Genomic DNA, 13,022 nt, shown 5'->3' on the forward strand with positions numbered 1-13,022 from the left:
TTTTTTTTCTCCCATGTCTCTGCTTTGTGGTCAAACCCGTCCTCACAGGACCGGGCCTTGTCCGTTGGAGGGCACCATGAACCGTGGCGACCAGGCCTTTCCCTAGCCACCGCCGAAAGGACCCCCAGGGAGTTTCGGTCCCTCAGCGACCGCCTGCCTTTCCATCCATCTCATTTATTTGCCGCGTCTTGCCGGGTGGGAGCCTCAGCTTGATAATGTCCCAAGGTTGATACCATTTTCCTTGCGGGCTTTGGCAAGGCTACCGCCTCGCTTCAACCTCTTTGAACCTCCATTTACACCGCCGGCTCTGACCGTTGGTATTACGGCCTGGCAACCCCGCCTCACCTTGAACCACCGAATTGCTTTTCATTCTCGGAGCCCGCTTCTTTCTTTCCATTTTCCTTTTTTGTTTTTTTCTTCTCTTCATAGAAACGTTTTCACGGTTACGATCGCAAAGATGGATGCTCACTCCATGTCGGTGTCGAGCGCCTCGTGGAAAAAGACGTCGAGGATATACCAGGACCTACGACTCACCCGGCCCGGCATCGGATCTCCGAGAACGATGAGCATCATGGATAGAGTCCTGCAGGTACATTGTGCCCGGCCCCAAGAGCACCTCCTTCGTAGGCATGCAAAAAGACCTCGCGATTCCGTGTGTCCTGGGCCATCCGTTCCAGCCGCCCTCCTACCCAGACGGACCTGCTGTCGCCCCGCGTAAGCGACAACCAACATGTTTCCGTACATGGTGCTCACTCTGGCTTTCTGTAGCTCGAAACCCTCAGCCCGAGCAGGAGACCGCATATCGGCATCATCGGCGCCGGCTTTGCCGGGCTCCGGTGCGCCGACGTGCTGCTCCGGAACGGTTTCCGCGTAACGATTCTCGAGGGGAGGAACCGCCTCGGCGGCAGGGTGTGGCAGGAGAGATTGCCAAACGGCCACCTCGTCGACGTGGGCGCCAACTGGATCCACGGAACCGCCGGCAACCCCATCATGGATCTGGTCCGCGAGACCAAAACCCAAGTCGGCGACTGGGACGCCCACTCGTATGCCTTTGACGAGGATGGCCAGCTGCTGCCCAAGGAGGAAGGGGAGAAGTACTCGACCCTGATGTGGGACATCATCCAGGACGCCTTTGAGTACTCCAACAAGTACGGCGCGGAGATCGATCCGGACCGGTCGCTGCTGGACTTTTTCCAAAAGAGCGTCGTCGACAAGATACCGGCCAGCGAGGAGGGGTTCGAGAGGAAGAGAAAGCTGCTCCTCCAGATGGCCGAGCTGTGGGGGAACTTTGTCGGGAGCCCGCTAAGCACCCAGAGCCTAAAGTTCTTTTGGCTGGAGGAGTGCATCGAAGGCGGTAAGTGGGCTGCGGATCGAGCATCCAATTCACGAGAACCTCCCGTTCTAACCCCCCCGCCCAAGAGAATCTGTTCTGCGCAGGGACGTACAGCAAGGTGCTCGAAAGGGTCGCACAACCCGCCATCGACGGCGCCGACATACGCTACCAGGCTCGCGTGGTCCAGATCCGCGGCAAGTCCATCGGCCAGACGGGCACGGTCCAGGTGCAGACCGCCGACGGGCAGGTGTTTGAGTTTGACGAGGTGGTCGTGACATGCCCGCTCGGCTGGCTCAAGCAGAACCAGCAGGCATTCTCCCCGCCCCTGCCGGACCGCCTGAGCAAGGCGATTCAGGCCATCGGATACGGGAACCTCGAGAAGGTCTACATCTCCTTCCCCACCGCCTACTGGCTCACCCCGTCCTCCTCCTCCTCCTCCGGCCGCACCGTCCAAGGCTTCTGCCAGTGGCTTGCGCCCAAGTACGCCCCCGACACCAACCCTCGACGATGGCTGGCCGAGGTCGTCGAGCTGGGCTCGCTGGGCTCCGGGAACAACGGCCACCCGACCCTCCTCTTCTACATGTTTGGCGACCAGTCTCGCCACCTCACCGCCACCCTCCGCTCCCTGCCCACCCAAAAGGACCGCGAGGCCTTTCTCTTTGACTACTTCCGCCCGTACTTTTCCCGCCTGCCGTCGTACGACCCCGCCAGCCCGGCCTGCCAGCCCACGGCGGCGCTCGCGACGGACTGGTCCGGCGACGATCTCTCGGGGAACGGCAGCTACGCCAACTTCCAGGTCCGGCTGCGCGAGGGGGACAAGGACATCGAGGCCATGCGGCGGGGCGTGCCGGCCGAAGGGATATGGCTGGCGGGGGAGCACACGGCGCCGTTTGTTGCGCTGGGGACGGTGACGGGGGCGTATTGGAGCGGAGAGCAGGTGGCCAGCGGGCTGTGTAGACGCTTCGCGATCGGGGCCGGGCCCGGGGCCGGGGCTGGGACCGGGGGGAGGAAACCGTCTTGGGAGGGCGGCCCGGAGGAGAAGGCGGCGTTGGGTTGAGTGAAGCGCTCGACGTCCCGTTGCTTGCCTGGCTGGGCCGGCTGCCCGCTTCCTGGCCCGCTTCAAGACGCTACCGATAGGCACTTTCAGGTGGTGCAGCAATGACATTGGCCGAAAGCGTTCCCTTCCAAAGCCGTCTTGGCATTGTTCGTGCCAACGGACCACCCGACGTTCGTCTCTCCTCTTCCCTTGACCTTGGCTGAGGTGTTTCACAACGGCCATTTTGGTGTCCGACTAGGGGGCCAGCCTTGGGTCATCTGACATGTGATGCCCTTGGAGCACAAGGTTGCTGGCCCGGGCCAAGATGGAAACGGAAGGCTAAGGGGGAACGTCTTCGCCGTGCTCCCGCCACCTGCATTTTTGGGGGGGGGGAGGGGGGTATGCTTTAGAGTACATTTCATAGTTTATCCATGATAACATTCCATCTGACGATTGCGATGACGATGTCGGAGAGGCAACAGCCATTGACACCCAATCAAGTAGTTATCAATTTTGTTCTGTTTTGTGCATTGGTTGCCTACTATAGTATACACAGTACTGTGTATGCTGGAACAGAGGCTCCCGTCAGAGGGATAACTCCCGTCTCTGATCCACCATGGCTTACTCGCTCGTACCCAGCAGGCAGCTTTCTGGCTACCTACTTACACCGTACCTATGCAGTGGGTTGCTGCAGCGCCCGTGCAACGGCACATGGACCTCCGGTCGGCGGCCAAAGAGTCATTCTTATTCATCCAGTGGTTGATGCATGAGCGCCACCAAAAGGGTACTGTGTAAATACGCCGTGTCTGGCTGGATGCTCTGGCGGCTGCAAGCTTCCAAGGCTGCGGCAGGATGCCCGGGGAGTGGGGTTGACACCCCCCCCCTCCCCCAACCCCTGCTCGTACCCCACATAGCGGAGCCACAGGGTACCGATAAGGCAATCAAGTGATTGGATTCCCTGCCCGCCCAACACTGACGGCGTCTTGTCGTCACGAGCATCCAGTTCCCTCCGTCCCATCCCGGGCCTCCCGTCTGGTCGCTCCCCCAGCGCTGACCTTGTCCGCCCGGTTGCGCCATGCTGCATGGTTGGCACCGCTCCCACTTCCTCTGCAGCTCGGCTTGGGACGTTGGATACCTAGGTCTGCCGCTGCTTGAGCCATCCGGGCAACCACCGCAACGCCCCGCCGTCTCTCTCCCCGGACCGGCTGCGAAGGAACCCGACAAACGCGAGCGGCCCCCCCCCCCCCCCCCCCCCCCGTCTCCCCCGACCGTTGATCCCCATCGCCTCCTGATAACTAGTTAGTTACCCACGTAATCCTGCAGCCGTGCGCCTGCCCGGGCCCAGCCACACCTCACCTCCCGTCTCCCGTCTCCCGCCTCCCGCCTCCCGCCTTGCGTTCTGGTAACGTCTGGCTGTACAACGAGCTCTGCATCTTGTGTTTAGGTTGTCTGCTGCTCTTGGCCATCCACGGTTCTCTCTGGCTTTCTTGTCATCTCCTCTTTTTTTTTTTTTTTTCCGCATCCTACCTCCTTGTCAAACCCGTCAAACTCTCTTGCCGTCTGCCCTGTCCTGGATCCCCTCCCTCTCCAGAGGAGCGCCGTACCATCACGCCGGGTCCCCTTTGAACGTGACCGAATCCGCCCGCCGAGCCTCCGCTTCCTCGAACGACATGCCCATCTCAACATGATCTCTGCCGCCGGGTTCTTCCATCTCCCACTCTCCGCCCTGGTGGACGACTAATCGACAACCCCGCCTGCTTCACGCCGTCCCTCTCCTCCCTACCAAGCGACGCCGTCTCAACCCGCCTGCATCCTCGAGCGATCCCGCCGCCCGCTCCCGCGCGCTTCCAACCCCGAGCACCGCTTCTTATACCGGCCTATACAATATACGCGACCTCGTCTTTCCCTCCATCTCTCCCCGTCTCCCTCCCTCCCTCTCTCCGTCTCCCTCTCTCTACCGTCGCGGTAGCGGAACCAATACAAGATGGCGTCTTTCTTCCAGTCCTTCCGGAGCTCGTCCATGTCGAAGCAGCTGCTCCGTTTCGCCCTGTCGAAGCTCGATCTCCTGGATTCCGAAGCCCTGGACCTTGATAACCTCGACTTTGCCCTCGGCCGGAACACGGTCCTGGAGTTTCGTGATGTCGGGTTGGTGCTTCCGGTACGTGGCTTGTCACCTTGCCTTCCGGTTCCGTTGGCCGGGCCGTTGGTTGTATATACGTAGGTGCGCCATGGGTGCAGGGGTTGCTGACAAGCCGTGCAGAAACTCGAAAAGCTGCTGGGGCTCCCCCCAGACCTTGCCCTTCGACGGGCCAAGGTGCTGCTGCTACGCGTGACGATCCCGATGGATTTCTATACGAGCCCGATTACAGCCGAAGTCGATGGCGTTGATATCCGCCTCAAGGTGTCATCCCAGAAGAGGCGTGGCGACAAGGACGGCGGCGAGCAAGAAGCCGATACGGAGGATGAGGTGGTGCCAAGCGCCCGGGACCTGGCCAAGTCCTTCCTCGAGACGCAGCCGGTCGCCGACAAGATGGAGCTTGAGGAAGCCCTCGCCGCCGAGAATCAAGACCTTGCCGCTTCCGTGGCCACGAGCTCGTCTTGGAGCGACGACGAATCCACGATCGGCACCGGCCAGGTCCTCACGCTGCCGACGTTCCTGACCAACTTCCTCCAAGGCATCGTGGACAGGCTCCAGGTCCGCGTGCGCGGGGTCACCGCCCAGGTCGACGTCGAGGTGCCGGTGGACCCCAGCTCGACGACCCCCGAGTGCGTCACCGTCGAGCTTTCGCTCGAGAAGCTCAACGTGGAAGGCGTCACCTCGGCCGGGCCGTCAGATGACGACGGCCCTTCCATCGTGCCCAAGGAAGGCAAGCGACACGTCATCCTGGAAAACATACGCGCCGCCCTGATCTCCGAAACCACCCTGTTCGCCTCTCTAGCGCGGTCCCCGTCGATGCCGTCATCCATAGCTTCGCGGTCGCCCGTCGGGACCGACGAGCCCGCCTCCCAGCCGAGGAGCCTTGCAGCGAGCCTCAGCTCCGGCTATGCCCCGAGCGTAGAGGCTTGGCCTCAGAGCCGGCATCAGATGGGCGACAGCGAGGCGGCGTTCAACATCCCGTACGAGCTCGACAACACCGGCGAAGCGGGCCGGGCGGTCGAACCGACATCGTCCCTTTCCACGCCGAGGGCGTCCATCTACTTAGACTCCCCACCCCCAGGGCCCCGAGATCCGGCGCGGTCAGAAGTCGTGGGACCAGCCCACCCAACTTGGGAGAGCCTGGCTCGCGCGGCGCGGTCCGAGCCGTTTCTTCGTCCGACGGCGGATCTTCCCCCGCCCCGTACCCCCTCCCCCGCGGGCTCGGCCCATTCCGAGCCGCAGAGCACATGCTCGGGGGACACAGGAGTCGACGAACTGGCGCAATCGCGCGTGTTTAGCCACGAGGAGGCTGAGAGCATGTACATGAGCGCATTCTCGCAAGCGGAGTCTGTGAGGCTGCGTTCTGGGATGCCGGGCGCGTGGGATTCCTCGGAAGACGTGCAAAAGAAGGATGAGACGCCGGCGGCCCCAGCAGCTCCGGAAGCCCCGACGACGTCGACGACGTCGACTTCTGCCGCTCCCCAATCAGAGGATCACGACGAAAGCGAGCCTGCACAGGAGGAGGCCGTGCCTGAAATCATCCCCAAGGCTTTCTCCCAGGCTTTCGACTGTGAGACGGACGAGCCCGAAGAGGAACCCGTCCCAGAGGAACCTCTCCCAGAGGAACCCGTTTCGGACGAACAATCACCAGAGGATACAGCCACGCCTCGGGGTGCCACTCGGCTGGTCAAGGAAATTCTTACGCTGAGCTCCATCTCGGTGTATCTGCCCTCCAGCCACACGGATGTTGCTGCTGCCGCTGCTCCTGCTGCCGCCGCCGCCGCCGCCGCCGCCGACCTCGGGAAGTCGACCCCGGATCTCCCTGGAGCGTTCTCCGTCCATGCGTCGGGCCAGAGCTCCAGGCTCATCCCTTCCAAAGACCAGCCGACAACACGCACTCCCGTGGACTCATCCATCGAGATCGACCTGAAACCGATCGAGATCCGCTTCGATGCCTCGATCGGATTTTTGCTGGCCATGGTGGTATCGCGGCTCCTCGAGGCGATTCAAAGCACCGCGGCCGAGAGCGTCGCGCCAGCCAACGAAAAGCCCAGCGCGGGAATGCCGGACATCAAGGTTGCCGTGGAACAGCTGTCGGTTGTGTTTTTGGAGAAGCTTGCCGGTGTCGCCGACGTCCCCAAGAGGATGTTTGAAAGGAGCACAAGCGACTTCGGCTCCGATGTGCTGCTCCAACTGCAGCTGACAGATCTCAGGGGCTCCCTGTCAGGCGGGCGCGCCGGACGAGAGGCGGCGTTCAGCATTGAAAAGATGACGTTCGGATACGCCAATGACGACATCATCTCGTTCGACCGTTCCGTCCTGATGTTCGAATCCGTGGCGACCACGTTCCCCTCGGCCGGGCAAGACGTGTCCATCAAGGCGACCCTGACTCCCGAGGAGTCGCGCATCGAGATCAACACGCTGCCGCTTCACGTAAAGCTCGACCTCCAAAGATTGGACGAGACCTTTGGCTGGTTCGGCGGGCTCAGCAGCTTCCTTCACATGGGGGCTTCTATCACGTCGAGCCAGGCCGTGTCACAAAAGGGCCCGGCCAAGCAAAGCCCAAAGCCCTCCAAGGGTGTCCGGTTTGACGAGCCGGCCCCGCCCGACGACCCCAGCGGGCCCGAAACCAAGATCGACCTTCGCGTCAACGGCGTGCGGGTCGACGTTGTGGGACGAGAGTGCAGCGTCGCGGTGAACACCAGCGCGCTGAAACTTGTGTGCAGAGAAGAGGGCGTCGGAATCCACTTCAGCAGGATACGGCTGTCCGGGCCGCATCTGAAGAGGTCCGGCGCGAGCGCACCGGTCATGGCCGAGGTCTTGGATACCAGGATCGAATACCGCTCGGTGCCGCGGACGAAGGATCTTGAGAGGCTGCTGGAGCTCATCACCCCGTCCAAGATCCGGTTTGATGAGAACGAGGACGAGATCATGGTGGACACGCTGCTCAGGCAGCGGAGAAAGGGCCCGGTGCTATGCGTGACCGTTTCCACGGTTCGCGTCGACGCCAGCGAGCTCCAGCAGCTCGGCTGCCTTCCCGGGCTGGCTGAGGATCTGGCCAAGCTCGGAACCGTCGCCAAATATCTCCCCGAGGACGACCGGCCCGGGCTCTTGACGCTCTGTCGCCTGAAGAACATCGACACCCGCGTGGACGTTGGCGGGCGCTTCGGCGCGGTCCAGGCCGCGCTGGCGGAGCTGGAGGTGGCGCACATCTCGGTCCCAGAACTGGTGGCTGTCGCCCTCGGAGAGGTATCGGTCAGCCGGAACACGACCGAGAAGCTCATCACGACCTTGCCGGCGCCCAAGGCCGGCAGCTCTTCGGCCGAGAAGCCGCCGGCCCTCATGATGCGGCTTATCGACGACATCCAGCCGGTCGTCAAGCTGAAGGTGATGGGCTTGAACGTCGAGTACCGCGTGCCGACCGTCATGGACCTGCTGGGTCTTGCGGAGGGCACCGCGCCCGAGGATTACGAAGCCAGCCTGGCAGCGTCCGTCGCCAACCTGGGCGACCAGGCTCATGCCGCCATCAAGAGGCAACCGTCCGACGTGGTTTCCTCGGCGGAGCGGACCAAGCCGCCGACGAAGCCGCTCAAGCTGGATATTGGCTTTCAGGACTGCCTCGTGGGGCTCAACCCGCTCGGCCTGACGTCCAAGATGCTGATCGTTCTCACGGATGCCCACCTCGACATGCCTCCCGTGGGCGACGCCATGACGGCCGTGGCGAGCCTGAGGCGCGCGGCCATCTTGCTGATTGACGACGTCTCGATCCTCGACGCGCCGGGGGCTCCGTTTGCCGCGACGCGGCGTCCGCGGGCGGCCCCCTCCCCGCAGGTCACGGAGCTGTGCGCCAAGGGGTACGTCAACATCTGCCAGATTTCATCGGCCAAGGCCACCGTGGCGGCGTCCAAGGATGCCGATGGCGAGATGCAGCTCGAGGTGGAGCTGCGCGATGATCTGCTGGTGCTCGAGACGTGCGCCGACTCGACCCAGACGCTCATCGGCATCGCCAACGCGCTGACGCCGCCCACGCCGCCGAGCAAGGAGATCAAGTTCCGGACGTCGGTCGTGCCCATCCAGGACCTGCTGGCATCGATCAGCGCCGAGACGTTTGGCCAAGCCGAGGGCGAGTACGACTTTGACAAGGACTTTGCCCTGGCGCGGGAGCTGGACGGCGCCGACGCGGACAGCGAGGCCGACTTTGGCCGCGCCGCCGACAGCCCGCTCCCCCTCGAGCCGCAGTTTTACGAGGACGCGGTGCAGGAGGAGCTGTTTGACGCGACGTCGAGCTCCGTCCTCGCGGGCAGCACGAGGATCGAGGACACGCGGGACGGCGTCCTGCTGAGCACCGCCAGCCTGGGCAGGCAGAGCAGCCGCGGCAACGAGAGCAGCAGCGATGACCTGTCGGTCAAGGAAGACTACTTCGCGGGCGCCTCGTCGGCCCGCGGCACGGCGCACCGCTGGGACTCGCGGGCGAACAAGTACGAGCAGCACACGGACCTCCGGAGCGAGCGCGCCCCGCTCAAGGTGTCGGTCCGCGACGTGCACGTCATCTGGCACCTGTTTGACGGCTACGACTGGGCCCGCACCCGCGAGGTCATCGCCAAGGCGGTCCAGGAGGTCGAGGCCAAGGCGTACGAGCGCCGCGCCGATCGCGGCCACGATGCGGACCTGGACGAGGACGAGGTGATCGGGGACTGCCTGTTCAACTCGATCTACATTGGCATCCCGGCCAACCGCGACCCGAGGGAGCTGACGCAGGCCATCAACCACGGCCTGCAGGACTTTGGCGACACGGAATCCATCGCCACGTCGGCCGTCACGACGACCACGTACCGCGCCGCGGGCCAGCACCGCCGGCCCAAGGGCCTGAAGCTGAGCCGCAGCCGGCGCCACAAGATCACGTTTGAGCTCAAGGGCGTCAACGTGGACTTTGTCATGTTCCCGCCGGGCTCGGGGGAGACGCTCAACTCGATCGACGTGCGGGTTCGCGACCTCGACATTTTCGACCACGTCCCCACCTCGACGTGGAAGAAGTTTGCCATGTACGACATTGACGCCGGCGAGCGGGAGCTGGGCGCCGACATGGTGCACCTGGAGGTGATCACGACGAGGCTGGTGGACACGCCGGCGACGGAGCTGGTCATCGGCGCCAAGGTGCTGCCGCTCCGGCTGCACGTGGACCAGGACGCGCTCGACTTCATCACGCGCTTCTTCGGCTTCAAGGACGACGCGGCGCCCGTGCACGCCTCGCCCGCCGACGTGCCCTTCATCCAGCGCATCGCCGTCGACAACATACCCGTGCGGCTCGACTTCAAGCCCAAGCGCGTCGACTACGCCGGCCTCCGCTCCGGCAAGACGACCGAGTTTATGAACTTTATGATACTCGAGGACGCGCGCATGGTGCTCCGCCGCGTCATCCTGTACGGCGTGAGCGGGTTCGACCGGCTGGGGGAGCAGCTCAACGACATCTGGATGGCCGACGTGAAGAAGAACCAGCTCCCCGGGGTGCTGGCGGGCCTCGCCTCGGTGCGGTCCATCGTCACGGCGGGGTCCGGGTTCCGCGAGCTCGTCGAGATACCCATCCGCGAGTACCGCAAGGACGGCCGGCTCGTGCGGTCCCTCAAGAAGGGCGCCCGCGCGTTCGCCCGGACGACGGGGACCGAGGTGGTCAAGCTCGGCGCCAAGCTCGCCATCGGCACGCAGTACGCGCTGCAAAACGCCGAGGGCCTGCTCACGGCGGGCGGCGCGGGCGCGGGCGCGGGCGCGGGCGGCGAAGGGCGGGCAACCCCGGCGGCGCCGGCCACGGGTCGCCGGCGGCGCTCGCCGAGATACTGGGCGACGAGTGGGACGAGGAGGAGTACGAGGAGGACGCGCGGCGCCAGGTGAGCCTTTACGCCGATCAGCCCCTGGGCATCCTGCAGGGGGTGAGGTCGGCGTACGGCAGCCTCGCCCGCGACCTGGCGGTGGCGCGCGACGCCATCATCGCGGTGCCGGCCGAGATCATGGAGAGCGGCAGCGCGCAGGGGGCGGCGACGGCGGTGCTCAAGAAGGCGCCGACCATCATTTTGAGGCCGGCGATCGGGGCGACCAAGGCGATCGGGCAGACGCTGCTGGGGGCGACCAACTCGTTGGATCCGATGCAGAGGAGGAGGGTGGAAAACGTAAGTTTTTTTTTCCCTTATTTTCCCTGCGCTGTGGTTTGGCGGGCAGGAGGGGAGGGGATCAAGGTGAATGGGATGTGCTGCGTAAGGAACGGTGGCTGACTGGCACGGTGCAGAAATACAAGAGCCACTAGGTTTCCTCCTCGCCCTGAGGGGATGCTCGCTCGATCAGGACTCGACAAGAGAGGGCGGTGTCTTGGGGGGGTTTGGAAGACAGGGGATGGGTGGATGTGGTTTGGCTCCGGGCGGACCGTGGAATGGGAGGAGTTTCCTTGCCGGCATCCTTTCTTGGCTTGGTGTTTTGGTCTCGGGGGAGTTTGGTTTCGGGGAGAGGATACGCATTCTCTCTCTCTCTCTCTCTCTCTCTCTCTCTCTCTCTCCTTTTTTTTTCTTTCTTTGGTATGGATTTTGATGATGGTGGTGGTGATTCCATGGCTTCAGAATCTGCTTCGGTCGGTGTTGGGACGGGGGGGATGATGACTTGCCTACCTACCCAGGGAGGAGGAGGAGGAGGAGAAGGAGGAGGAGGAGAGATCGAGGTTGTAATTACTCGTTGCTTGTTGTCTTTTTTCCTTTTGTTTTGCATCCATGCGTCACTGGGGTTAACGAGGTGAGTTTGCATCTAGATTGGAGCGCTACGGGACAAAGGACTGGCACCGGAGGGGGGGGGGGGTTCAGGTGTAGGAAAGGCTGCTTTTTCCATGCTTTTCAGGTCTTCGCGGTAGATACCTAGATACCGGTAGATGCTGTTTATTTTCTTGGGAGGGGGGTGTTGTTGGCTTGTGCTCTCGAGCATGTGAGGCCCGTGAGAAATTGACATGACATGGACATGGCCACGGACACGGACGGGACAGCCCGACGGGGACTCTTCAGCAGTGAGCTGCCGTGCCGCTTCTGCCGGCGAACGGAAGTGCACGACACGACGCGCACGACGCAGCGGTGCTGCTGTACGACGGATGACGGACGCAGTTCTTGGATCCCGACCGACCATGGGGAAAAAAAAAAACGGGCACGAGAGCCGGGGTTTGGATGCCGAGGGGTGAGGAAACCCCGGCTGGGGTTAGTTCTCCAGAAAGAGATACATCACGCCGCCTCGTCCGGGTGTTGTTGAACGGCCGGGTACGGATTCCTTTTTTTTTTTTCTCTCTCTTCGTTTTCGTGGCACCATGCTTCGATCGAGCGTTGTCTTGCCTTTTCCCACCCTGTTTCTCCTCGCAAGCTTGATACAAGTACAGGATACAGGATGTCGCCGTGGCGCCATCCACCCAGACCCCTCCCAACCCCATTCGTGGCTCCGTTTCCTCCCAGCGCCTCCAGCTTCGCTTCCCGTCTTCTCCCATTCTCCCATCCCCTCTTGTCCATCCTACACCTTGAAACTTGACTCCACCCTCCTCTCCGGAGCCAGGGCGGCGTGGCGTGGGGTGGCGTGGCGTAGCATGGCGTGGTGCGGAGGGACGTGTCGAGCCCGACCCGGACCGATGGATGGGAGGAGCTCTATCCCCCGGGTCGCGTCACCTCCTGCTCCTCCTGCTCCTCCTGCTCCTCCTCCCCCCTCCTCGCAAAAGGAGGAGGGGCGTTTAGTGCTTCTTGAGCACGCCGAGGGTGTCGAGCTGGTCGCGCTCCTTCTCCTCGGCGGCGAGGCGCTCGATGATGGGGCTCAGGTAGGGCGTGTCCTCCTCGGGCTTGGTCCACTCGTTGCGCGGCAGGATCTTTTGCTGCAGGGACAGCTGGGTGGCGCGGCGGATGCGGTAGATGCGGTCGTAGGCCTCCTTGGGGGGCAGGCGGGAGAGGGCCTGGAGGTTGCGCTCGTTGTCCTCGGGGATGAGGTCGTCGGCCCTGTAGATTTTTTTTTTTTCCCTCCCAAGGGAAGGGGGTTCGTGTCAGAGGCGTTTGTTGGTTGGTTGGGGGGTGAGAGAGGATGGGAGGATGGGAGGATGGGAGGATGGGCGCCAATTGGAGAGGCGTTGAGGGGTGCCATTGGCGGAGGGTGGTGGTTCGTTGCCATGTCGTGGGTTGGGAGAGGAAAAGAACAAGACTCACCGGAGACCCAACTGGCGATAGCCGGCGGCGTTGCCGTACCAGCTGGCCAGAGGCGTGAGAGCCTTCTTGAGCCAGGGGCGCTTGGCGACGAACTCGATGAGGGAGGGGCCGGCGGCGGACATGGTGGGCAGATTGGGTGGTGGTGAAGCAGTCAAGTGGTGAAGTGGTCAAGCGGTCGAGAGTCGGCCGGGGGGGGGGACGTTGGTGGTTGTGTGTCGTCGATCACCAAAAAGCTTGGCTGCGCGAAATCAGACGGCGGACCGAGATGGAGGTGAAGCCCCAGCCAGCGCCTGCCAAAGCAGCTTACGGCAGCAG

At 63.2% G+C, this 13,022-nt stretch overlaps 3 protein-coding genes across 3 annotated transcripts; 2 read left to right on the forward strand and 1 right to left on the reverse strand.

The window, feature by feature from the left end:
* Window positions 1–562: 562 nt before the first annotated feature.
* Window positions 563–2,390, forward strand: VTJ83DRAFT_4016 (uncharacterized protein; the record flags this gene model as incomplete). Its single annotated transcript, XM_071010459.1, has 3 exons — window positions 563–589; window positions 769–1,354; window positions 1,420–2,390. 3 exons carry the CDS (start codon window positions 563–565, stop codon window positions 2,388–2,390), a joined length of 1,584 nt encoding a protein of 527 aa, XP_070867894.1.
* A 1,963-nt stretch (window positions 2,391–4,353) lies between these two features.
* On the forward strand, window positions 4,354–10,801 carry VTJ83DRAFT_4017 (uncharacterized protein; the record flags this gene model as incomplete). Its single annotated transcript, XM_071010460.1, has 4 exons — window positions 4,354–4,527; window positions 4,630–10,208; window positions 10,283–10,667; window positions 10,784–10,801. The coding sequence occupies 4 exons, from the start codon at window positions 4,354–4,356 to the stop codon at window positions 10,799–10,801; spliced, it is 6,156 nt and encodes a 2,051-aa protein (XP_070867895.1).
* Window positions 10,802–12,244: 1,443 nt separating this feature from the next.
* VTJ83DRAFT_4018 (uncharacterized protein) lies at window positions 12,245–12,829 on the reverse strand (the record flags this gene model as incomplete). The annotated part of the gene is made up of 2 exons (XM_071010461.1): window positions 12,245–12,503; window positions 12,708–12,829. The coding sequence occupies 2 exons, from the start codon at window positions 12,827–12,829 to the stop codon at window positions 12,245–12,247; spliced, it is 381 nt and encodes a 126-aa protein (XP_070867896.1).
* Between the last annotated feature and the right edge of the window lie 193 nt (window positions 12,830–13,022).

Source organism: Remersonia thermophila, chromosome 3, assembly GCF_042764415.1.
Source record: "Remersonia thermophila strain ATCC 22073 chromosome 3, whole genome shotgun sequence".
Lineage (NCBI taxonomy): Eukaryota > Fungi > Ascomycota > Sordariomycetes > Sordariales > Chaetomiaceae > Remersonia > Remersonia thermophila.